We start from the raw sequence: 27,021 nt of genomic DNA, 5'->3' as shown, positions 1-27,021 counted from the left end.
GTGCATACAAGCTTCAACTTGCTTTCATTAACAGCAGAGCCTGTTAAATGCCTCCAGAGGTTGTTTAAGATCCATATTTAACACTTTCTTACTGTTTATTGCTGGTGTTGTCTCATTTCCATGCGTTTATGTGTTTCAAACCGTAGGAGTCACACGTTGTTGCAATCCTTTTTTCTTTGCCTCCCTCACTCTGGTGTCCTCACCCCCTTTCCCCTCCTCCAGTTAGGAGGAAAATATTTCCAGATGTGCAAGAAAGAGCTCCCTGTGCAGTAGCTTAATAATGGATTTCATACACTTATGCTAAAGGTCACTTCCTTAGATTCATTCTCCACCAATTGTCTCCACTGTCTCTCACCGAACAACAACCTGACTCAGAGACCAGTGCCTTTACGGGGCAAGGGGCACATACACGCGTTCCTACTATGAATGTAAATTGACAGCTTGCTGTCAATGAGCCGGTATCTAATTTGGACAGTGGGACACTAGTGAATATTGCAGGACACAGGGCAGCATTATAATCGTGTCTGGCGCTGGCATATGCATCTGTCTCGGTCTCTCTCTGGCTGCTGGACGGCTGCCTGGAATAGTGCTGTGCTGTGCGGTTTCTATTGGCTGCGCGAGCTCGTTGTTCGTGGCTCTAGAGGGTGGGTTGGACCCTGGGGCTTTTTTCTATCTCCGCTCTGACTCTACACTCTTGTCCAGTGTCTCATAGCACAGAGGCTTTTGCCATTGACTGCTTTGTGTGCAATATGTGGGTGAGCCAGTGGGCTTGTAGTCCCCCCTGTGCGATGCTACACAGCTCTGATTGGGGAACCTAAACTCAAGTGGCTGCGAAATAACCTCACAACTGCCTTTCCGTGGTTCATCAGCCCTGTGCTCTTCAGCTCCAGCACTCTTCTGGAGGCAACATGCACCCAAATGCAGATTGGCATGCATGCGAGCTGATGACGCCTGTTGAAGCTTGTTAGACAATTTGTTGCCCAACATATTTAGCAAGCCATTTTCTCACTCTGAGAAAATAACCTCACTCAATTTTATCTTCATTTCAGATCGCTGACAGAAAGTGCCTTGTGAGACCTCATCCCGACTTGAAGATCCCTGGCATTTCTGAGAAGCTGTCCAATTTCCTTCTGCAATCGTGACAGGATACAACACAAAAAACACCCGGTTTGTCTTCACTCGTGCACAGTTCGGAGAGGTGGAGCTACTGCACTGCTGGCCAAGTGGCCCAAGCGCCGAATGTAGACACTGAAGACTGATCGGCAATAGAAAGCAGCAAAGCTTGTTCTGTCCTAAACTGTGCCATCACACCTCAAAATAGACTCATTGCTACTCCCCAGCATCCACCCTCGCACAGATATCCTCAGTCAAAGAGTACAACAAAGCGTTTGTTTCCGAGTATGTCCCCTCTGCCTTATCAGAGGTCTGCACTTGACACCTACTGATTGATGAACAATTAGCTGTTTGACTGACAAACTCTCCAACGGCAGTGCAGTCTCATGATCTGGTCACCAAGATTTTGCCAGCCCAATACCTTCACTTTTGTGTCCACAAGGACAAACGCGATCCACTGACCCGAAGCAGATCTTTTATTGCTACATGTTGCATCAGTTATAGTTGTTGTGTGAGTGTTTTTTTATTTCCTGGACCACTCTGAAACGCCTCCTCAGAGGATCGCCTCCTCCTTAAACCCAGTGGCTTCGCTCCACCTCAACTCCACAGCCAGTGCTGCTGACATGGCTCTGAACATCGCCTCGATACGGGACACAAAATGGCTGACCCTGGAAGTGTGCCGGCAGTTTCAGAGAGGGACTTGTTCACGCAGTGACGAGGAATGCAAATTTGCCCACCCACCCAAAAGCTGCCAGGTGGACAATGGGAGGGTGATCGCCTGTTTTGACTCCTTAAAGGTAAGGTACAATGGACACAATGCTTCTGTAAGCATTTCTCACAAATGGTTCCTTGCTTATTGTTAAATCTACATTGAATCATTAGGGCATAGCATAGGGTTGCAGACATTTTTAAGTCATAGATGTCTTACCTCATTCTGCGTAGACCTTACAGCTTTGTTGTTCCTAATGGTTGGTGGGTGTAGGTTGTCGGCTCAGATTAGCATGCAGGTCAGGTCTGCATGCTGTCCTCCAGCTAGCAGACCAGTCTGACCTGTGAAGCACAAGGCCGGAGAGTTATGTAGTCATGTTCGTTGTCACTAAAGGTGTGTGTGGGTGTGTTTGGCATCATACAGTAAGTTTGTCTAGTGTTACCGTGCCTAATCCATCATATCTTGTGCAAGAGCTTGTTTTTGCGCTTTTTTAAATTATAAATAGTGATTACAGGGAGAGGTGGAGAGATCCTGAAGAGTCCTCATTTAAGACTTACAGTATTATGGACTAACTTCGCTTGATATTTCAATAATAGGTTTAAAATAATGAGTTTAAAAAAATCCTTTTTTTACAGTACAGCTTTTTCTTTTTATTGAGTTAGTTATGTTAAGTTAGCTGGAGACTTTTAAAGACTCCCAATGTATAACAAGGTGGCTTCACACAAGCTCCCATATTCTGCAAATAGGATGACTGTATCCAAGAGCAACCTATTATTTTCGAGCTGTGTGGAGGGGGGAAAAAAATAACAAAAAACAGCAGTGACAATGATGAATAGCCAAAGAAACTAGAGCAGAACACTGGAACGGTGAGGAGTTAGTCTTTTTTATAGCGTGCACTATAGGTGCATTTCACATGTACCACTGCAGCGCATGAGGACTGTATTTTTCAAGGTGTTGGTCAAGGTCATTGACGGAAAAAAATGGTTCGCATGATGTGAAGGAGCGTTCCCGTTTTATTCCTGATGTGGTGTAGTTTGACATACCTTGCTGCATTGTGACCCACATGTGGAAAAGCCCTCTTCATTATAAGGTGCTTATGATTAGTTATTTATTGTACGCCGTGACGACATGCTGGGTTTATGGCGCTCTCAGCTGTTCCCTTGGCGAAGACCCAGCAAAATCAGACTTGCTGAGTTATTGCTTTCATTCAGCCGCTGAGTGACATTTCCCCTGTTTTACAGATTTTGCGAAATGTTTTGCTGTTATGGTCTAATGAGCAAACAGCGGACTCCAATCGGGACTGATGGAACAATGTGATCTGGCCAACAGGTTGTCTGGATGATTACACCAGTCACCCACTTTCTGTGCGCCTTGACAAGTGTTATTCCTGCCAGCCACTGCCTACAATGTTGCTTTTGCGCGGCTGTATTTCGTTATTGCGTTATTGTGTGTGTCACGCAGAAGCATTCTGGAACAATGGAATATTTGTTAGAACTGTTGGGCCTGTTAACCATTGCCTGCCAGCTCTAGGACGGCTGGCCCTGATATTGTTAATTTAAGGATTTCGCTGTTACCGTGGGCAAGCCTATCAGCAAAGGGTCTAAGCACAGCTAAATGGATCTGGATCTATCTGTAATGCAGACAGTCTTTCTGTCTCTCCCTCTTTTCATTATAAAAGCCAGTGACAGAATGAGAATACAGGATTCTCTGTACTTTTTAACTCCAACTCACCCCCACTCTCTCACAAAGACTTTCCGCGTGACAGCTAAGAGAATGAATGCTTTATTATTCATTAGGAAATGTGTTTCGCTCCACGGCAAGCTGATTTCCACCCCATTACGCCCGTATCGTCTTCCAGGGTCTTCTCATCTGATAGGGTTATCATGCCAGGGGTGGTGTGCTGCCAACCGTGACTTGGCCAATGATCAGAAGGGTCCTTTTCATAAACGCATGAAAGGTACGGCTCAGGAGAGGAGTCGAGTAGGAGGTGTAACTGTGTTGTTGCACTTGTCAGGCAGCGGTATGCAAGCATGCCAGCTCAGTGGAGAGTATGAGTGTTGTATTTGTTTTTAGGCTGATGCCTGTGATTATAGTGGAGCCATGCTGAACTCTCATATGATAGTCAACAGTTCCTGCCCATTATCATAATCAAATAATTAGTTTACTATCATCACACTAGCTGTCACTTGTGCAGGCAGACCAGTAGTCACATATGCGTTCATTTCTGAGCTGTGTTTGAGCAACACAACAAAAACATGTGTTTTAGATGAGCTTATGTAAATGACAGGTATCTGACTCTTGGCAGTAATCGTCTGCAGTGCAGCTTTTTAAAGGTGTTGTTCAGCTGAAGCACAATGCAGCAGGGCTACAAAGAGAAGCTGCTGACATTGCCTGTGGCAAGAAGTGGAGAAGAGATAAGTGCCCCATATGTTTTGGGTATAAATTACATTTGAGAGCATAATTCAGTTATTGCTCCTGTGTGTCCGTGCATCCTTATTAATGAGACTAGGAGGACAAGCAGTCCTTTCAGACACGCGGCTCAGACAGGGGTGTAGTGGGGATTGGGAGCAGTCCAACAGTCATCATTTGCATGAGTTCTCTTTGCGACCCGTGAACACAACAGAAACTGAAATACCCGTTCTTTGCCTTTTCTGTTTGTACGATTTGCGTAGAATGAATGACAGTGAGGCCGTGGAATCGCAGTGTCCTGACTCCACCACACTGCTCTCAGCGTGTCTATGCTGTAACGTCTAGGGGATTATTCCTGTCCCAGCGCTGTACAGTGTAGATTTTAGAAGCAGTCGCTCTACGCTACGTTTGTCATCTCTAAAAATGGGACAAGCTGCTTCATCTCTGTCCCGTCTAAAGCTGCGTTCACATTTGGTTTAGGTATCATTCCTGTTTATTCAGATGTGATTTCAACCTTCACATTGGTGAGAACTACTAGGGAGCTACTCAACTGTTGTGTCTATCAGTCACAGTACACTTCCAAGTCTGTGTGAATGCAGAATAGTCCACTTCAGTAGCTAGGATGTATATTTAATGACGCGTTCAATAGTTCTTCTGTTTTCGCATTTGAATGAGGGATATTAGATGCAAACTAAACAGCTGCTAGGCACAATGTGTATATTTAAACGTGTTGTCAGGCAGCAAACTGTAGCTGTTTGTTTAGTGTGGCAGCAAATGTTGATCACTAAATGTTAACTCAGTCATACAAACATGTTTTTTTTTCTTACCATTAACTATTAACTATTCAGTTGTGAAGTTTCTGCAGGTAACTTTGAACTAAGCGTAAACTCAAGCAGACTGAAGCCATCTTTCTTCCCAGGAGGTGATGGCTAATCAATAAACGCAGCACTGCGTCTTTGGCAGCGTCACAAATGATGTGTCGTGGGTTGAAGCCATTTCCTTTAAGCCGCTGCATTGGGCCATGGAGGCCATGACAAAGTGGCGGTGGGGGGAAGGAGACGAGGAGGCTGCAGGAAAGGCTTGAAATACCTACATTAACGGAGTAAATGAAATCACAGCAGTCATGTGATGATGTCACATTGACTGTGCCTTGGACAGTAGCCTGTTGTTGAGGCTCACTTCCAGGTTTTTCCTCTTCTCTTTCCAACTGGGTTATAGTTCTTTCCTCTCCACCTCGTTTGACTCAGTGTGCGCTTATGACTGGTTGTCGTTCAACAAATATGACATAATACATGTAAGCACATAGCGCAGAAAGCGGAAAACAAGCAGCAGCCAACCAAACAACCAGTCAGATTTCACTAGCCTCCACACCTGACTGAGCTTCAATGCAGTCTAAGAGGTGGGGGGGGCAGACTAGTGCATCCTGGCACTATCGTGTTTCTTGAAACTGACAAAAAGACAAGTGCAAGTAAAACAGGAGATGCTGCTTTCAGGTGTGTGGAGAGTTTTCCCATTTTCATCTCAAGCTTGGGTCCCTCTGGGGGTGGGGTGCCTTGGCTTCCATCTGAGATGTTCTCCTGGTAAGAACATCTTCATCCAGACTCAGTGTGTGTTCCTAGGGGAAGGTCTGCGGAGACCAGACAATGCAGGGCCTTTGAGAAAACAGTTATCCGCCATTGTATTAAGCTTCAGCGAGAATTGTGTGTGATTGAGAGAATCAACAGCCACCAGTTCAGATAGAAACCAGGCAGTGAAACCCAAACACTAAAGTAAACCAAATATAGTTTATAGTTTCTCTGATCTAACTTCTCCCTACTGTAGCTTCGTGCATTTGCATTTTTTTGGATTTTTACACCGCTTCAGTGAACATGAACTTAATGCCCACGGCCTCAGCCTCCTCTCCTCTTGTTTTAAAAGATGGGCTCGGCTGCATTCCTCGGCGTAATCCTATCGAACCGGGGCCACACCCCAGGCAGAGCAAACATGTGGAGGGGAATGTATGCAGCGTGGCGGGAGCTGGTGTTCCCCCGGGGTCATTCACACAGACACAAAGAGGGACTGACTTGCGGTTAACATGGGGCTGCGCTAGATGCGGCCTGCTTTGATAAGCCCCTAGGAGACCCCTATTGCTCCAGTTCCTCAAACAGGGCACAGACAACATGCACCGCGCTTGCAGTCCTCCCAAATCTAATTCGATTCATGTGAGTTTGAACCATACACGATTACAACTTGTCAAGTCTCACTGGTTGAACCGCATTTCCAAGATCAGGAAGAGATAAGAGAGAAAGGGAGGAGGAAGTCAGATCGGGTCACTGTGGAAGTCTCATGACCCGGGTCCAGTTAGCCAGTCAGCTCTGTGTCGTGGAAGGGAAATAATCTAATACCATGCATAGAGGTTGGTTTTCACGGTTCAATTGCCGTGTTTTAAACTTTAACATTCCACTTCGCAGACAGACATCACTGTCTGTGATCACGTCTTTATGTTGCCGTCACTTTGTATTAATTGATTCAACTCGTGAAGAGAATTCAAGTGTTATTGATCTCCATGCAGATCCACAGCATTGGACTGTGTATTGTTGATTAGCGATGTTCCTGCGGTAGAGCACATGTTGGGATTTTAAATGGGACATTGGGCTGACCCACATCCACTTGTGTGAGTGTGTGTGTGTGTGTGTGTGTGTGTGTGTGTGTGTGTGTGTGTGTGTGTGTGCAAGAGAGAGCACGACAGCGAGCCTGCTGTGATCCCCGCATCTCGCCGCACCCCTGGGTCTCGCTGCAGAAGTGGACCCAGCCAATTGAAGACACTATTCTTAGGATGGTCATATTACAGTAAAGGAGCAACCATTTTGAAAGTCCCTTACTTTTACAGTGCTTCATATAGAACCGCTGATTTTGGACAGCTGTTGCTGTTTTACAGTATTTAGAGTCAGGTTTTGTAACAAAACTCCTCTAGCAAGAAGATTTTTCGTGCAGTGGGCAGCCAGGCCAAAAATAAAACACAGCTAAATGTGAAAGCAGTGTTTTGTCCAAAGTGTGAGTATTCCAGATTAAAAAGAGGATGATCAGTGGCAACTTAATTAATTTACTGTCATGATTTTGCATGTTCAGCTGCACAATAAAGCTGTAATTAAACCACTGTCATGGTTTAATTACTAATCATATGACTAATATTACAGGGACTGATGATCATTTCTTTAAAGTTGTCCCTCCCACTAGAGCAGTTCCATAACATCAACATCTATATACTCTATGTAGGGCAGTCTGTTGACCCTGTGCCCTGCATTACAGTAATATGCAGGTTTTGTTGCAGCTTGTAATAGAATTCCATTTCATCTTAAAACCGAAATACATGACACCGCTGTTGTTTAGTGTCAGATTGAATAGTAGGTGTTCGTTGCCCAGCGAGCTGCCTGCACCATGATGGAGAGAGTGAGCGGTGAAAATCTGCCCATCTGCTGTACCAGTGTCTCACCTGGTCTCAATCCACCCACTGCCTCTGAGTCATCCTCTCTTTTTTTTCCATCTCTCTCTCCTGCCCACAGCGCAGTTGAAGTACTAGATTCTCTGCATTTTTCTATCTGTATAAAAAAAAAAAGGCAACTCAGATCAGTGCTGCAGAATCAATGCCATCCTCACGTCTGATGATTTAAAAGCCAGCTGGACTCAAACTCCCTTACTGCTGCAGTACTCTGTGCTGTTGTTAAGCATATCTGCAGCAAAGCTGAAGGCAGATCTATGGAAAGGCAGGCAGGAGGCTTGCGGTGAGCTTGACCTTTAGTATCGGCCTCATTAATTATTGATACACTGTGTCATCATCACTCATCAAAGACAGTCACAGGTAAACCCAATTCCACTTCTGCCTAGAGAATTATTTATTTTATTTATTCAGTGAAATTCCAACTTACATGATTTATTTCCAATGTACATTGCGTTTGGGTGAGTAGCATCATCCCACTGGATCTTTTCCACGAAAAGGCCACAGATTCCTACAGCTAACCGCAGACTGCTCCTAGCGTAGCAGCTGTAGCACACGAAGGCGCGTAGCATATGCCGTGGCGCATTTTAAACCCTGAAATTAATCGTCGGCCAGGAAATGTGTTGACTGCTCCCTCACCCCCGAGCGTCTTTTAATTCTCCTCTGATTATAAAATGGACAAATTTACAAAGACACAGAGCTCAAGATGCCCCACAATTCCCAAATTGCCCACCGCAGCTTGCGCACACAAACACACACACACCTAGGGAGCTGCGAACAGTGGGATCGACAGGCCCAGCTGTCTCCCAGGGGCCAGCCTTTATAATGAGACAGAGATCTTCTTAATTGGCTCCATCTAATGAGGCAACAGAAATGCAGTCTTAGGGGGTTCCCTCCGCGTTTTTGTCTATCTGACTATTGGTCTGTGTCAAACAGGCTGTCGTGAACCAGGCCTAGCATGACATTCCAATCCCATATGAAGACATGTCAGTACTGAGCATTTTAAAGCCTACATGGTCGTATGTCACGATCAGAAATATCCTCTTCATAGAGTACAGCGAGCTGCAGGGGTGATATCTGACATGGCCTAGCCTTCTTAAAAGCCCGTGAAAGTGACACTGAATTGTTCAGCTTCTTTTTAGCTGGAAGTGTTCTGACTCATATCCTATTCAGCCTTGACGAGCAGCAGTGATGGGCGGCGCAGTAAGTGCAACCTGCCATGCTGTAATTTTGTGTGAAACACTCCTTGTGCCGTCATGCTGCAGGTGAGCCGAGCGGAGGCCACTATTTACGTTCTCACTGTACACATATCGAAAGGCAATAATTTACCTCATTACAGTGAGGAAGGGGGAGTGACTCACAATTATAAGATTATGAAGGCGTGTACGTCTGCTCGATCTAAAGTGACTGATTACCTGGACGAACGTGTGCCAGACACTGTGTTCAAGGTCAGTCTGACAAACATTAGATTTAACAGGCTGTAGTTGCTCCTAATTGGGGTAATTTGATAAAGCCTTTGACTCATAAATGTCTTTTGTATTTGTGAATAAAAAGGCTTGGAGCTGTGTAGTTAGAGAGGGAGCTACATGTTGTACTGCAAATAAATTAATACTGTACCCGTCCGTTATGTTACTGTCTCATTATCGATTCCTACAACAACAACGCTTAATATGTATTATTAAATACAATCAAATTTGGTTTTATCACTACTTGAGGCTTATCTTTTGTAGTTTTACTCATCATTTAATGATGATGAGTAAAGCAGTGTTTATTCCTGAGATGTGGGAATGCTGCGATGTCAGTTACAATAGATTAACAATGCAAGCTGTCGCCTCTGTTGCGTATCTTTTGACATCTGAAAATCTGCATAGTAACGTCTAGTACAGATAAGTTTAAGCAGATATGTTTAAACATGCAGTCCAAGCCTGAGGCATTATTTGCATTGCATCCTTACCACTCAGCCCACACAGTGTGGCCATACCGTGAAGATCAGCTTCAGGTCATAGAGGCATATATCTGTGTCTTTGTGTGTGTGTGTGTGTGTGTGTGTGTGTGTGTGTGTGTGTGTGTGTGTGTGTGTGTGTGTGTGTGTGTGTGTGTCTGTGTGTGTGTGTCTGTGTGTGTGTGTGTGTGTGTGTGTGTGTCTGTGTCTGTGTCTGTGTCTGTGTCTGTGTGTGTGTGTGTGTGTGTGTGTCCAGTGTGACAGGGAGGCCACGCAAAGTTCATGGATGAAAGTGAGACGGCCACTTTCACACCCAGCAGATGCCTGTGCCACTGACCCACGGCGACAGGTGCAGGACACTAATTGGCAGCGTTTGGCGTCACAGCGTTGCGTGACCCCTCGATGGGTGAGGGAATGAAGCAGAGCGAGAGGGACAGAGAGGTGGCACCAGTCAGGGGGAACTGTCACCGCATTTGTTGTGGCCAGCCATTCCAGCATTCATAATAGGATGAGCAAATGCTTCCTTATTTATTCTGGTGCCTAAACAGACACTTTGTGGCGGATAAACAATCCAGTGTTCATTTTTAAACCTCTGACTGGGATTCAGTTTGCTTCTCGCCCTTTTTTTTGGCCTCAGATCAATCTACAGAGCCAGGTCCCACCCTGAAGAAAGCAGGAAAAGAGCAGAGTGATGACATGGGTGTAAAGTGTGATCAATATGTTTGCTTAGATCCGACAATTTTAAGATAAAACGCTCCCTGCACCTCAAAGGCTGTTTAAGTCACTATGCCCTGCTTTATTGATCTTGTGGCACTGACCAAAGGAGAATTAATACTTTAGCCACGTATACACGCATTCTGCCCTCAGTGCTGTCAGCCTCATGACGACTGTTTTCATCATCTCCATGTGGGAATCTGTGCCCACCTCCGTAACTCTCCAGCCCACAGAGAGCGCGGTCTCAGAGGTCTCATCATCACAGCCAAACAACATGCTAATCCAGGCAGCGCTGAGCTTCTTTCCCTCGTAGACACTAATAGCAAAGTTGTACAAGCTTTTGTTTGGAAAAAAAAGGTAACTGTGTATAAATTCACATCCATGTGACATGCCGACACCTTATTTCTGAGTCTGATCAGTGTTTTTTTGTTTTGGGTCATTAGTTGTATACGTAGACGGGATAACTGGCCTCTTCTCTGTAGCTACACTAGTTATAGCGTCAGCATCCAAAGCTTTAATCTCCAAGCTGGAGAGTAAGCAGCCATACCACATTTCTGCCCCTATCTGCTGACTGTGTTAGAAAGAGGCTTTGATGAATAGATCTGCTCTCTCCCTTCCATCTCATTATCCTCCTTTATCTGTTTTATGGATTTACACAACTCCTCAACATGCTCTGACACGCGGTCGATAGTGTCAGTGGGGGGGAAGGAGATGTAGGCTAGCCTTTTTTTTTTTTTTTTTAAAGAAACTTGTTTGCGTTGTTTGTTTAATTTTGCTCGTTGGCCTCTGTGGTGGATTTGTGTTATTTTTGGATTGTTGCGGGCTGGCGGCGGCTTTGATCGCTACAGAGTGATTGAAATTGAAGCATCTGTTAACAAATGTTAAATTAGGAAATCGAAATAAGGCCTACTAGCTAGTGCTGTTTCCTCTTGGGGCTGTGGCACAGTTCTCCTCAAACTGGGGCAGCAACATCATGTAGCCTGTTTCGATGAATCCTTTCACTTTGAATGGCTAGTTGAAGCCTCCCTGCACTGCACATGACAGGTCCAGAAAAAGAATGGTACACGCTCCAGTCTTTTAGCCGTGACTCTTGTACGAACAGAGCCTTCAGTCGTGTGGAAATGTGAACGCATGCTGCTATACACGTGTACCTGTCAGATAAATGTATATCTGTGGTGTGTGTGTGTGTGTGTGTGTGTGTGTGTGTGTGTGTGTGTGTGTGTGTGTGTGTGTGTGTGTGTGTGTGTGTGTGTGTGTGTGTGTACACCTGTATGTGTTTGTGTGTGCAGATTACAGGACCTGTGGAGGGTGGCTTTCATGTCTCAGCAGGTCACAGATGATCAGATTAACTGAAGCAGGGCTCTAGTCTCCAACGGGATTAGCACCTGGATTCTGCAGGTGCCTCACCACGGCGCCACTGCAGCCTCACTTTGACCGCCCCTTGCTAAAAAATAGTTCATGCATCAAATAGGGTCATGGCCTGTGTATGCATATGAATTTGCTCACATATTATACATCCAGGGCACACAAGGAGCTCATAAACTGTACTAAACATTCGTCACTGCAGAGATGCTTGGTTGTGGATACAAGAACAGCATGGACGCATTACAAAGAGTTGGGAGTGTTTGCTTCTGTGGCCTGTGGGAGAAGGATGCCTGCAATCCAAATGTCCCAGGACAAGCAGGCAAGATAAAAAAAAATAAAAAATTGTATCTCACCTTTATCCTACTCTCCTCCTGTGTGTATTGCCTCCTACAGAAGCTCTCTCTATATACTTGGGTAGTCTCAGGCGCGTCAGCAACAGCACTATACTCCTCCATCTGTGGGATTACAGCTGGTGAAACAAAGACACTTAATTACTGCTGAGACAACACACTCTTTTAGTGCGTGTGTGTGTGCACGTGCTGAATGTTGTTAGTATTGTTCCCAAATAACATATTACCCTTTCTTCTTCATTATCTTTTACAATATCGTTCCATATATTCTGATCTAAGAGGTGCTGTTAAATGATGTGCTGCTACGCCCCTGCGACCCATTGATTCCTGTTCTCTATTACCGCACCGAATGCAAGTGAAACGCTGTGGCTGTCATTTTAAAATGGATTTGTAGTGTATCCTGGAGCCTCACCCACTTTAAACAGATCCATTAGTACAAACGGATCCATTAGAGACCCAAACCTAAACAGGATCCTCTCGAGGAACCGCTCTCCGTGTTTGGAGGTGAAGGGAAGCCCTGTCCATGTGCATCCAGCGCCTCACCACTCTACCGGGTGCCTCTGGGATCACTGGGTCTTATATTTTTTTCGGTCTCCTGAGCGCTGGAGTGCCTGTCCTGTTGGCATCTCATAGCTGGGGGCTTTCACAAAAGTAACTTCCTTTTAACCTGCAACACCCTGACCCATAACCAGCTGTTAGTGCACCCGGAAAAGAGACTCCTTCAGGGTAATCTGAGAAAGGAGACAAAGACAGACATTATGACCAAGACGTGACTTTAAGTACACTTCAGTCTGCTATTACAGAGTTGCCCTTTATTTTGGTCCCCAATAATGTGTTTTTGTGTTATTATTGGGCTGGAAAATAGTTTTTGCATCACTACTTTATTGACAATACCCAAAACTATGTGTTGTAATTGCATTACTCATAGGTCTTGCATGCATGAAGTGCTAGAAATAATAGCAGTTACATCACATTACAATGATGGTGAAATGTAAACCTACTGTAACCCTAAAGCTAAACATCACAAAATCAAACAAATCCATGGGTGAAAACAATACAAAACTGCAAGCATTCTGGTTTCACCGCTGGTGTTCTAAGAAGGGAAAATATCAAACGGACAAAGGAATAAATATGCCCACCTTTATGGGTGGGATGTGGAACACACGGAAGAGAGAAGCTTTTATTAAATAGAGAAAAGATCCACCACTGTGGCCTGGCCTCCCTCTACTGCAGGTGTCAGCCAGTTTGTCTTCAAAATGTGCAAATAAAGCTGGACTTTGTGATGCTTCTGGACTCACTTTAGTACGTGCTTCCGCTGTATTTAATAAGGCTCCTATTTTGATACGTAATGCCACTGGTACTCTAAACATGACAATAAAGCATACAGATTTCTCAGCAATGATTATTACCCCTGGTAGCTTTAATGGCAGACTTAAATGCCACACTACAAAGAGAAGGAAAGACATTAAGTAAAAGATGTGAAAGAGGGAGAGAGATGAACTGAAAGCCTTAGCGCTGCCTCAGCTCCACGCTATCGCCGGCCAGTGGGGATAGAGCAGGTTCTTCAGCTATGCTCTAAGGGGATTACACATATCACAGGCTTCATGTCAGAAAAATTAGTGTCAGTTTCTCGCAGCGGCCTTCCTCTCACACTGAGAAGGACAATCCGATAAACACGGGGAAGAAGCCTTTGTTCTAGTACGACTCCCAGCTGCTTTGGTACATGCTGTACCAAGCGAATCTGAGAACTGCAAACAGGACCTGCCTCGGCTTCAGGTATTTTAGTGAAAGGTGCTTTGTGTTATGAACCAGCAGACAGCACTTAGTTTCTTTGTTATGGTTTGTGGAGTGTCCAAAGCCTTAACGGAGCATGAGCATCAGTACAGTAGCTAGCTGCTAAGTGCTGACCCTGCAATGTTTAAGCTGTTTATCCTGTGATCTCCCTTCCTGATTGTTTTTTGGGGAGGCCAGATTCCTGCCTGCCAATACAGCCATTGATCCAGGTAGACGTTTGAAGCCTAGCTGAATGAGAACCTACACACACACACACACACACACACACACACACACACACACACACACACACACACACACACACACACACACACACACACACACACACACACACACACACACACGCGCGCGCGTGTGATTCTTTAATATTGTTTCTTGTATTGAAATGCTGACATAGGGGAGAAAATTAAGGTCTCATTGGCAGCGTATCCATCTTCCATCTAAGCACTTTCCCGTTAAGTTCGTCTGGAAGGGGGTGTCGCCAGACGCCCTGACAACATTTACAGCTCTTCTATGCCTATAGGCAGCCACTCTGTGTCTCCAGCGGGCCCAGGGATAGAGCGCCCATTGAGGGCAAAATGCAAATGTTACAGTGGTGAACGGAGGGGGCTCACAACTGAAGCGCTATTCTGCCGAGGGGGTGGAAGACTAGCCCTTCTGTGTCTGTGCCACCCACATGCACACAACAGTCATCACTCTGGTCATTCAGCCGGGGGGTGGGGGGCTGGGGGGAACCAGTTTCTGCCATGAAGATGGCAGCACAGAGCCCAGGCGTGAGATGCTAACGACTGTTAAACATGAATCATCTGGACCCACTGTGTTGCATTCTGGGGGATTAACTATGTTTTACAGACTCAGGGCCCGTTCCAGGCCGGGGGGGGGCTTGCTGTAGTTTCAGTATGAGTTACAAGGCAAACACTTTTGCTCTTACTTTCAATCAAACATTGTTGCTTTATCACACATGTGTGCGTCAGTGCTAGTAAATTGATGTAACATTTGTGCTGGATCAGTGTCTGGCAGAGAGCACCTGAGTCACATGAAGCCAGATTCTCCTTGGCCATCTGTGTCTGGTTAACGGTATGACCGTGCTAAGTCCTAAAATGAAGCGGAGAGACATCAGACAGACTCGTGTATATGGTTATAAGCCGTTTAGATAGGCCTCGACAGTGTTATAGAGGGTAATTATACTGCATCTGGGCAGGAGAGACGCTGTAAACGCATCCCGTCACTTGGGTCACTTGTTTGGGTGAATTGTTTTGTGTGTCCACATGCCATCGTGTTTACTGTGGTAAATGTTTGCCTTGTGTTTTTTATTCTCGCTGTGTTTCCCTTTGCTAAATGTTTGTCTAACTGAACATTGTGAGCTCGTCTGATCAGTGGAATGCTGCGAAAAATGGTTTTCGCTTACTTCAGATGCCATCCATAGACGGCAAGCATGAACAGCTAGGGGCAGCAACTGTTGGGTATTTCCATTAGGGACTGCGGAATGTGTAGAATTCTTTTTATTAATCTAGTGATTGTTTATCAATGTGAGAAAATAGTTTTCCATCAAAGTGTCTTCAAGCTTCATCTAAAATCCCAGGGTGCAAAGATGCACCTCAAAGACATTTCACTTGATAAATGAATCTAAATATTTAAGAAAATTGTTTCTGAAAGTTACATCACCAGCTAATATCTAGTACCAGAATAAAAAACGCTCAACAGAATTAGAAGTAAAGAAAATTGTTGTAATAGACAAAAAGATGTAATTTTCTGACAGGATGTATTACCAGAAGAAATTAATCAACCTTAATTACAAGAACTAAAAACAATTAAAGTTGCCTGGGTGAAAGGAGTGTAATCCTAATCTGTTGAAATGAAATTCCCCCGTATCCTCCCCCTCTGGATCAGCCCTAATGTGGAACATGTTTTTATTAATGTTATGTCTTGGCAAACAATAAGTGGTATCTTGTTCGCGATGTGCTACGAAGATTTGAAGACGACGCCAACAGTAACGTCTGCAATTCTAAGCTCTTGGACAGAGGATCCATGTTAAACAGCCCGTCGTTTATCTTTGATCTCTTCTTCATCGGCACTTGTTTTTCCCCACTGTGTCGCAAGGACATAATTATCTGAATCAAAGCAGTTATTAGCGTGTGCCACCGCGCGGATCGTAGCATTTCATACATGCAAGGACAACAGTGCAGCCTGCGACGGGAGGCTTCCACGTGAGCTCCCCTGCAGAAGGGCATAATACCGCCACGTAGCTATGGCTACACACCGGCGGCAGGCGCCTGAATCACAGAGGTGCCTTGGTGCCTTCAAAGATCCTTTTCATAGACGGCTGCTCGCAGGCAGTGCCCGCGATTAATGGATTTCTGCTCTGCACAGAGTGGGTGGTTTACACAGAAGGCACAGTGCACTCACTCCATGTGCGCGTGGGCGTTTGCATGTTCGCGTGTGTCTGCCGTCCTCTCCGCGAGATAAAGGTCTGAAATCATATGATGGCATCGGGCACGCACGCACGCCGCGTTATAGCGCCATCGCTGCTTAAACCAGGAGCTGCGAGCACACCTCCATGCGATGCGATGCGTTGCGATGCGGCGCCGTCCTGCCACAGAGCTTACCTCATCTTATGTGCCTCGAATCCCCAAACGGAGCGTCTCGACCTGCAGCCTGGTTACCGATCAGTCTCATTAAAACCCCGCTCGCAGTGCGCTGTAATTGCCACATATAGCGGCCGCCGCCGCACAGTTATTGCAGCTGGCCTTCTCATGTTTTATTAAAGCAAGAATTACTTCTGTCGTTAAGCAGATGCTAGATTTTCACCGGTACTTAGAGCTGATAACAGAGATGTGACGTGGGTGAAAGCCTTTTCTCGGCTGTGCATAGAAGCAGTAAATGAAAACCTCCATCAGTTTAATAAATGCATCATTACGCGTGTGCGTACTGGTGTAGGTTTTATCTCTGGAACATTGTTGTTGACAGCTGCGAAGGCCTGGACGCCTTTACAGGGTGCGATTAGCCAAGCATATAGGCTAGGACTGTCTGACCTAGTATTCAGTTTGAAAACAGATGAAATTCCTCCAAATGGACTGGTTTCTAATTTTGAACGTGACCTGTTACATTTAATATGCAGTTTACTGTGACACACTGGGAATTAAAGATCTCTGAATGCACGTACAGAACCAGTCAATCAGTCAACCAATCAGTGTTTATATGGACATTATTTTGATAATATGGTACTGATGACAGTGAATTTGAGAAATATCACTGGTGTATTGATGTTGTAGAGGTTAACATTAATTTAGTGTGTCTGTGCCAGATACAGTTTGCTTCAAACCTCGGTTTCTAAATCAGGTACAGGTCACTTCATTGTTTTCTTTTTTCGTGCTTTCCATGGTTTTGGAGATAATTCCACCTGACAGCTTCTTCATGAACACAGTGTTGCTTAATATAAAGCTCAACCCAAGGGCAAGTGACAGTAAAGGAAATACCGCAGCGGTGGAATAGCTATCAGATGTCCAGGATATAGTTTATCATTTGCAGTCATTAGGGAGTCACTGTTAATATGTGGGAGGCTCCTCAACCGTCTGGAACAGGAAGGAGATTTATATCACCCTTTCAAGTTCTGTCTTAGTGCTCCCCACACATTTGTACTGTTTAGATTTGGTATCTTTAAACTAAATTCACCAGCTGTTTACCTCCAGTACCCTGTAGACATTATATTAGTTACTGTAGGACAATACATATCAGCTTTGTATGCAACCTTTTAATACGGTAGTTTATTATTAAATACATTATTGAATACTGTTCGAGTCTTTGGTGTCTTATTTATCTGCTAGACCAAAATACAGACAGTGAGCGAACACAAAATGACCCATATTATGCAAAGATCAGACGTTAGATCGTGACAGAATGAAAGCAGACCTGCACTTAAAGTCAATGTGACTTTGTCCTATAAAATACTCTCCCAAGCAACTTCGCCCCCACTGATCTAATCTCTCAAATGAGTAATAATGACCTGTGCATGTCTAACCAGCAGGCTGCAGATGAACTAAATATGGAGCAGGGCGAGCGGTACCGGTGTCGTCGGAGGAGGAGGAGCAGATCTGTGGCGTGCGCTCGCATGCGTCTTTGTGAGCGCCCGTCTTTATTTGTGCTCGTCTGTGTCTGGGATCTCAGCGGGGCGCTGTGGTGATGCTGCGCTTCCCTGCAGACTCGGTTTGGGATGCCGTCCAGAGCTTAGCTTCAGCACCAGCTCACTCTGTGACACACACACACAGAGTCACACCCGCCCAGACAGCTACACCTGCCTACGCATTCCCTCTCATGATCTCAGATACGCAGCACATACTGTCTGTCCCGTATACACGCCCATATACCAAACCTTTTGCCACGCGGGCGCGTTCGTTTTGACGCCTCGGAGCTGGCTGGCTGTGGCTTGGGCAGGGCTGAACTGTGTGCGTTTGCATGTGTGCTGTCCGTGGGCGTTGCCCGGTGAGATCTGGTGGTTTTGCATGTGTGCATACGGGCAGATGAGATTCTGCGTGTGAGCCACAAAGTAGGGGGGGATCAGTGTCTGCAGCTCCAGCAGCTCCAGCAGCTCCAGCAGCTCCAGCAGCTCCAGCAGCTCCAGCAGCTCCAGCAGCTCCAGCAGCGCGGTGGTCTGTCTGTCTGTCTCGTCGAAGTCCTGACTCCTATCATTATGGAGATGCACGCGGGTCTTTGTGACTGCACGTGCCTCTGAAGAAAGAAGAGAAACACCTAATTCATATCTTTCTGTGTTTACTAATGCGAAAACAGCAATTACTAAAAAGCCTATAATGTTTCCCAACATCCTTTGTATTTCACACCAGCTGAAGGAACAGTCACTGCGACAGGACTGACAGTGTATGTGATGAAAGGATAGCCAGGTTTTATTAGTTTCTTCTTTGATGAGACTTGAAGATTATTGGTTATTTACACAGGGAGCCGGGCTTATACCTTGTGCTGCTTCTCTGCTTGTCTCCCCTCCAGCTAAAACAGAAAAGCAAAGCCCTCAGCGTTGCAATATGGACTTGGACAGGTTGAGTGGCCACTCCAGATCCCTGTAACATTGTCAATGACACTCCAAGCTTTCAAGCCTTTGTGCAACAGAAACAATCCATATCATCATGCTTTTGTTCATTTGCATCATGACCCACGGGATGTGTTCCAGTTCATGTGCTTTACTAATAATAGTAGAAGAATAATATATGATTTTATCGATTTTCACTGCTTCTAGAGTTTGGGCTCAGTTAGAGACACTGACAGAAACAAATAAATCCCACATTATGTTTACCACAACTGTCAATGTTGTACTAATATATCAGAAAGTAATGATGATAATCACCATAAACCAAGTAGAGTTTTATCTATTATTGAAATGTATTTAAAAAAGTAATTTAGTGATGTTCATCAGATTTGTTAAATAACAAGTTACAGTAGTAGATTAACAAAATGTCAGGATGTCAGTAAAGATTGTCAGTCATCCCGGTGAGGTACAATGGAAGTAGGTCAAGGTCAAGCTTTGAGAGTGGTCCAGGAGAAAAAGTGGAGAGGCCATAGTATGGATCAACTTCTAAAATGTGCCACATTTTGCTTGAAATTTGGATTTAGGTTTTATTATAAGATGACATGTTAAAACGGTAGCATAGCTGTTGCACACTACACATTAAAGTATATGCAACATAAGAACATGAAAAAAAAAGCGAAGCGTTTAATCCAGGTCACTGCAACCCCAGTGATTTACACACGTATTTGGCCTGGACTCCACATCGTAATGTTTGTGCTTGGTACTTAGCTTGTACTGGGTGTAGACCCACTGATGGCAGCAGGCAGATGCTACTAGTCAGACGCTCCACGTCATGGAGATAGAGGGTGTTTGACCGTCCCATGGGTCACGTCCCTTTCCTCTCCCCACCGTCACATTCGCCAATATGTCGTGCTAATCACCGCGTGTCCTCGCTCGTCTTTCCCACCGTTCATTGTTGTCGTCCTCTTCTCTGCTATGCTAATTCATATCACTCCGCTCTGCCCACATGTTTTCCACCTCCCCTCTCCTAACCTTTCCATCTTCCCCACGGTCCTTTTTACCGCTGGTCCACCCTTCGTTTTGTTGCTCCCACCTGACCTCTCTCCTCTCTTCCACCCACTTTCATCGCAACAAGCACTGCAGTGAGGATCCATATTGGATTATTGTGTTTGCCTTTAGCCTCTGGGTTGACAGTGTAATTACCTTCATTCACCAGGGTCTCTGTAGGCCTGACCCCACATTTGCATTTCCTCAGAGACTATTGGATGACCTGTCCATCAAAAAGCTACAAAGACTGATGATGAATTGAATCAGAACTAGCACCCTCGTCTGCTATTAACATCCTTATTTGAATGCTGGCTTTTGTGAGTGTGTCCATGGAGTGGGCAGGACCAAGACCAACCAGTGCTAACTAGCTGGCAGGAAACTGCAAATTATCTTTTATAACAGTGTTTTAATTAGAGCTACTGGCTCCCTCCACAGCACAAGCATTCCTCGGTGTGCAGCCCTCATCGTTTTACATCATCGTATGTTTCACACTGTTTATTTATGCATATGTATGCTGCCTTCAAGACCCTGGTGTTTTGGAGTCTGAGTCAAAATCGATGCCCACATATCTGCCATATCCTGAGGCACGCACGAAACCTGCTCTCATCGAGGTTTAATATTTTAAAAAAAAGAAGATACTTCAGTTCACTGTGCTGGTCAGAGCAGGAGTTTTCAGACTTTGACTTTGTTTGCTTTTCTTTTTCCCCTCGTTTCCCGCACCCAGGGCCGCTGCACGCGAGAGAACTGCAAATACCTCCACCCACCCGCTCACCTGAAGACCCAGCTGGAGATCAATGGGCGAAACAACCTGATCCAGCAGAAAACAGCGGCCGCCATGTTGGCTCAACAGATGCAGTTCATGATCCCCGGCACCACGATGCAGCCTGTGGTTAGTGCTGGCCGTGCTGCTGTGGGAACTGACGGCAGTGCAGCATTACTCATTACGGATGTAGCAACGATGTTGTAAAAAAACAGTTTAAATCCATCGGCCTGAAGCTTTGTATTATAACAAATTAGCAGTGTTTTAACACGTAATGCCTTCTAACTTTTATCATATGGATTCTTTAGAATGTTAGTTAAATAGACATCTAATCATTCTTAGTTAACCATCATATTAATTTCTTAGTGTCACAATCTTGGCAGCAGCTTTAACCAATAAGCAGCACCGGAGGCCACGATTCAACGACAAAACGTGGCTGCCAGAGTATGTTTACCCAGACCTAATGGATATTTACCTGTTATCCATCCTCAGCTGGTTCTCAGATTACTGTGCAGGCTATAAAGATCATGAACTCGCCCTAGCAGTTGTTGTCGAGATGCCCTTGATCAAAGCTGAAAACGCCCCACCTGCTCGGTGGGAGCAGCTCGGCAGTCAGCAGTGGGCTGTAGCTGCACTGGGCAGCTGCCAGGTGTGAACGTGTTTAACTGCATCGGTGTAAGTCTAGGCGTAACCGAAAAAGAACATGCATGCTCAGCAAATCCTTCCCAGGATGCATAGAGGTTAAAAAAAACTCTTCTCTTGTTTCTCCCCCCACTTCCTCCTCTTTCTCTTCTTTCTCTTCAGCCCGTTCCTTTTTGCTCCCCTGGCTCTCTTCCTACCTGTCATACTACCTTCCCACCTCTCCTCTCATCTTTCTCATCCACTACTATCTGCAGCTGTGCCCCCTGTTCTCCTTTCTTTTGTCTGTACTGTGTAGTTTTTATTTCCTCTTCCTCTCTTTTTTCCTGCACTTCCTACCGTCTCTCAATCTATGATGTTACATTTGTTCCTGTTTGTGGCAGCTTCTTCAATTTTTACTTTACTAAGAATAAAATGCTGCACTGAGCAACGGTGGCAGCGGTGGAGGCTGTGAGATTAATAGTGGATCTCTTGTCGTTGTCGTTCTCTCTGCAGCAGACGTTTCCAGTGAGCCAAGGCCTGGGCTCCAGCGCCGGTTTGAGCTACACTCCCTACCTAACTCCCATGTCGCACAGCATGGGCCTAGTGCCCACAGACATCCTGCCCAGCACTCCGGTGATCGTCCCCGGCAGCCCTCCTGTGTCCGTGACCGCCGGCTCTTCCTCCAGCCAGAAGCTGCTGCGTACCGACAAGCTGGAGGTGACCCACCAAATCGCAAATGGCCCCTCTGTCTCATTCAGGGCAGGCATTGCGACTAATCGCTGCCAGTGTCCTCGTTAGAGTTGTGAAGTATGAGCATAGGCATAGCCAGTGGTTGGGATATAATATGTGTGTCCTATTCAGATTTTCTATTTGCAGTACACTACACTTGATACAAGAAAAGAAAAGTTTTCTTGTAGATGAAATATCATCCATCTCCTTGGTTACCACAGTAACAGCTGTATGGATCTTTGTTCTCTTATTGTTTGTTCTCATTTTTAAGCTATAAATAACTTTTCACTTAACTGTGTGCTGCGCTATAGTCACGTACCATAGGCAACAATCTGAAAGGTTAAGATTCAAGGTTTAATTAGCAACTACTTAGTTAAATGCATTTCGAAGTTGCCTTAAGCGGAAAAATCCCAAATGAGCAATTTGGCTCATGATGATAATAATAATAATTGTGAATGTACGCAAGCCCTGAGTGTAGGATGAGGGACATCTGACTACTTTATTCTATACATAAATAATTAAGGCTTGTACCAGAAAGATGTGGGAAAAAAAGAGATGGTGTGAGATTTAAATTGGAAGTTGATCAACGCAAACCTGCTAGACATTCACAGTTAGACTGAGGTAACTGTCTCCATCTGCCCCTTGGCAAACAGCCCTCTATCGGTATAACTCCACGATTGTGAAACAGCACTTAAGGGAGAGGTTTTTCTCCCATCTACATTTTTAAAGATAAACAATAATCTCCCTAAGACCTGGAGGTGATGCGTAGGTGTGCGCCTGTATGTGTTTTTCTCCGCGGGTGCTATCACTTAGCAACTGAATGAAGCTGGCTCTAATGAAACCGTATCCCACCGAGACGCGTGCACACCCCCGCACAGACGCCGTCATGTGTGCGCACACGTGTGTCGAGTGCGCGGGTTTTACATGTGAATTGCGAACGTGTGCAAATGAGTTCGAGTGCGCGCCTGTGTACAAACAATGTGGACGTGGCTCAGTGATCCCATGATCATTTGTATTTGACACAACTCGGCTCCAGAGTGATTTATAGTCAGTTAAAAAAAACACTTCCCCGTGTGTTTTTTCGAGAAAAGATTTACAGCAGAATGAAGAGAGGCCATTGAAGCTACCTCCTCCTGCTGTTTGCTGTAGACGAGTGTTTTTTTTCTGCTTCTGCCTGTGTTTTAATATTATGCACTATTGTTTTTCTCCATATAATGTTTTTTTTAAGAGTGCTGCTTAATAGTCGACTCAAATAAAGTCGTGCGTGAGTCAGCAGAGAGTAATACCACACCACACCGGCATTTTGCAATTTGTCTAATTTTATAGCATGTGCTATTTGTTTCTTTTGAACCTAATGTCCTGCTCGGTCTATTTTTGCTACAACACTGTTTTAGACGAATATCGTGAACAACAGCAATGCTTACTTTTGTAATAGTCATGCATATGCACAAAGCAGTGCATGCATGTTTAATTAATGTAATAGAAGAAATGCACCTACAGCTAATTCTTAAAGCCATATATTATGTGTATATGAAAAATTAGCATTACATCCATTTTTTAAAAATATCAGTTCTCAAATTTGAGTATACTTTGAACAGTCATGTACCAAAAGGTCAGGCAAATACCAAGAGAAAATGCATTCAGTGTTTTTCTTTATTAGAATAAGCTAATGTCATCTAATATTCATTGTGTGCATCTCTGTGTATTTCTTTGTTTTCTCCTTTTGCACAAATACATCTGTGTGTCTGTCCACGTGCGTGCCCGCGGGTCTGTCCCTGCGTCCGCCTGCCTCTCCTGCTCCCAGGTGTGCCGCGAGTTCCAGCGGGGCAACTGCGCTCGCGGCGAGACCGACTGCCGCTTCGCCCACCCCAGCGACAGCCCCATGATCGACACCAGCGACAACACGGTCACCGTCTGCATGGACTACATCAAGAGCCGCTGCTCCCGTGAGAAGTGCAAGTACTTCCACCCCCCGGCCCACCTGCAGGCCAAAATTAAGGCCGCTCAGCACCAGGCCAGCCAGACAGCTGTGGCTGCTCAAGCCGCTGCCACAGCTGCAGCCATGGTGAGAGCACAGCACCACAGCCTGCCCACTCTACCCCCATGCCTACGCAACCGTAGAGCAGGGGACACACATTTGCAAATCTCACAAGGTTTGTGCTTGTTTACAGTACTTAGAGCGCAAGAGCTTGTAAGGTCTATCCACTTTATAACCAGTAGCTTGAACCTTCCAATAAGAGCTTAGCTGGCTATTATTACATCAGGGGAGGCTTTTATAGGATATCAAATAAACGAGGTTTTACAGCTGCAGAAGATCAAATAAAGACAATATAAACATTATTGTTCATGCTAAAATAAAAATTGTATTAGCACAGGTATTCTGGTGCGTAGCTGTTTTGTTTATGTGATTTTCTAAGGTTAAATTGGATTCAGAGATCGCTCTTAGCTGATAGAGCACAGCCAGTTAGACAGTTAGGTTTCCAGTGATTTCTTCTACAACACACACAGGATCACTGGATACACTTGACATTAGTCCAAATCACCTTGTTGCATACAATACTTAAGCAAATGCGTTCGATGACGACACCCACTGTGACAAAAAAAAATGTGGAGCGCTGCTTTATTGCTGTATAAAACAAGCCCACCTCTTCTGGTTTATTCTAGTGGACTCCAGTGTACAATTCACTAACAATAGTCGTCCCAAAGTGAGGCCGTTGTATACAATAAACAGGGCTTAGTGAGACCTAAAGGCATCAGCATAATGCCGCAAGAACAATCTGTTATTATCTCACCGCAGTCCACTTTTATTTTCCAATGCCCTTGGTTCATACAGAGACAGTGTGCTGGCTCACCCCTCATCCCACTCACCCCCTGCTCTCAATGATAAGTGCGGCTCTCTGCAGATCAGTGCAAATTGAATCAAGGATGGATGAGGAGGTAGCATCATGGGTGGGGGTTTACCACCTCTACCTTTAGCTGGACCCCCCCCCCCCTCAACAGACTCAGGAAGGAAGAGAGAGGTAGACAGACACATGGCGACGCAGACAGACAGCGAAGCGAGCTTGGCAGAGCGTCTTGGCTGTGCCCCACCCTCCTCCAGACAGAGTGGCTTCTTTTGAACGGTCCTTTGGCTGCTGCTCTCGCACATCTGTTACCGTGCCAGCGCGCTGACTGACTTGTTTCCTCCATGGCATGGGCATGCTTTTTTTACACCTTGCGCATACAGTGCGTCTCTCATCGTCTGCCTCGACTGCTGCTTGCTCCTCCCCCTTCCTCCCCCCTGTCCTTCCTCCATACGTCCACAGCGTGCGGCTGGTAACGCGATCGCTAGTGCAGGGTAAATTGCGGATGCTGCATGGAAAGCAGGGAGCATAGAATTCAAAAAGCACATGAATAAATAAAGAGAGCCTCGGACCCATGGCGTCCACCCGTCAGTGGTGTTTAAGTACACAGTGCTTCATCATAGCTTATGTGGCTAGCGCGTTCTCCTCACTCTCCTCCCGTGACTCCTCACGTGCCCCAGTTTATCAACTTTATGACCCAGATCCCACTTTACCATCAGCCGTTACAAGCTGTGCTAGAGGTGATGGGGGTTAAACTTAGGACAATCAGTTGTTTAGTCAGCACATTTAATCCAATTTCCTTTTAGCTCTTAGGCTAAGCTGAAGCACTTTTATTGAAGCAGGGACCCATAAATTGCTATATTGCTGCACTGCTGTAAATAGGTAATATCATTATCCATAATTCACTTTTTTAATCTAAAGCAAACAGGCTAAAGTGTCCGGTAGATAAGGTTATACATTACCTGATACAGTTACAGTAAGAAGATCCTGTTATGGAGGTTCTGTTGTTTTACTGTGCCACATTATGTGTTGCCTGCCATGCTGTGATCCTCTTCCTCATTGCAAGTCAAATGCAATCATCTTCGCTTTCCATGCCACGTGAACCGACCATCCTCCATTTGAACTAACCAACTAGTCTGTTAGCGTCACAGCGAATCAGCAACGCATTGTCACTCTTGTATAGGCTGTGTACAGTAAGGAAACCCACATACGTGAAGCAAAAGGCCTGTGCATGGACGCCCATCACATCCATGCCACCTTTATTTGTCCTCTCAGCAGTGATTTTAAACAGGGATATTTAATGACATGAAAATAATTATCTTGTTAGACTTGCTTCAAACCGTCCTATAACACATAAACCATGGCTGGATTACTTTTAGACTTATTTCCAGATGTTTTAATTGTATATAGGCGTGATGCAAAAAATAAACAGAGCTCCACATTCTGGGACTGAACTATAACCATATACTGTAACTCTGCCTCACATTATGGATCACACTAACAAGCCACAAGCTCTTGTGATGCAGGTTCAGTTCATTTCAAGCACTAGATGAGAATGAGCGCCATTATAGACAGTGACGTGAGGGTTTTTGTAACATGTAGGTTCCTCAGGAGTTGCTGCTACTTGTGAGGGCATTTCAAGGGCTTTGACCAGAGCTGACTCACGCTTTAGACTATTATGAGCCCACACGTCAGCCCATCAAGTCGAGTGCTCCAAGAGCGTTTTAGCTGTGGTGGGTTCAGGTAGCTTCTCACTTGTCTCACTCAAGGTGTCAGCTCAGTGTTCAGCCTGATTCCCTTGTGTTTTACTGCATTTGTTTTTGCGTAGATGTAAAACAGTTGATTTACTTGTTCAGAAATCGTTAAAGTTACTAAATTTGTTCTCGCTGTAGTGTTGAACTACGTCATAGTATCTTGCTTTTTTAACCAAAGTTTAATATAGATGCTCTTTTTGCTTTTTTGTACTAATTCAAAAAGTAGCAATGTTTCTTTAAAGTAAACAAAACTATTTTTTGTTTATGTGCATGCCTATTGTTTTGTATGTGGTATACTTGCATTCAGATTATTTTTGTTTTTGTTTTTTTCCTTCTCACCTATCCACAATGCAATGCTGTC

The 27,021-nt window shown here is 45.1% G+C and overlaps 1 protein-coding gene across 13 annotated transcripts in view; it reads left to right on the top strand.

Annotated features, from left to right (window-relative positions):
* The window catches only part of mbnl2 (muscleblind-like splicing regulator 2), a 44,783-nt gene that overhangs the window by 7,691 nt on the left and 10,071 nt on the right, over window positions 1-27,021 (top strand). For 12 of the 13 annotated variants that reach the window (XM_029142850.3, XM_029142857.3, XM_029142854.3 and 9 more), the window contains exons 2-5: window positions 1,050-1,910; window positions 20,678-20,842; window positions 21,848-22,051; window positions 23,868-24,128. In XM_029142850.3, coding sequence (XP_028998683.1) covers window positions 1,737-1,910; window positions 20,678-20,842; window positions 21,848-22,051; window positions 23,868-24,128 — 804 coding nt within the window. In that variant the 5' untranslated portion in view covers window positions 1,050-1,736. The remainder of the gene's footprint in view (window positions 1-1,049; window positions 1,911-20,677; window positions 20,843-21,847; window positions 22,052-23,867; window positions 24,129-27,021) is intronic. The other variant, XM_029142852.3, reaches the window with a different exon arrangement.

This window comes from Betta splendens, chromosome 2, assembly GCF_900634795.4.
Source record: "Betta splendens chromosome 2, fBetSpl5.4, whole genome shotgun sequence".
Classification (NCBI taxonomy): domain Eukaryota; kingdom Metazoa; phylum Chordata; class Actinopteri; order Anabantiformes; family Osphronemidae; genus Betta; species Betta splendens.
This window is presented reverse-complemented; position numbering and strand designations above follow the sequence as displayed.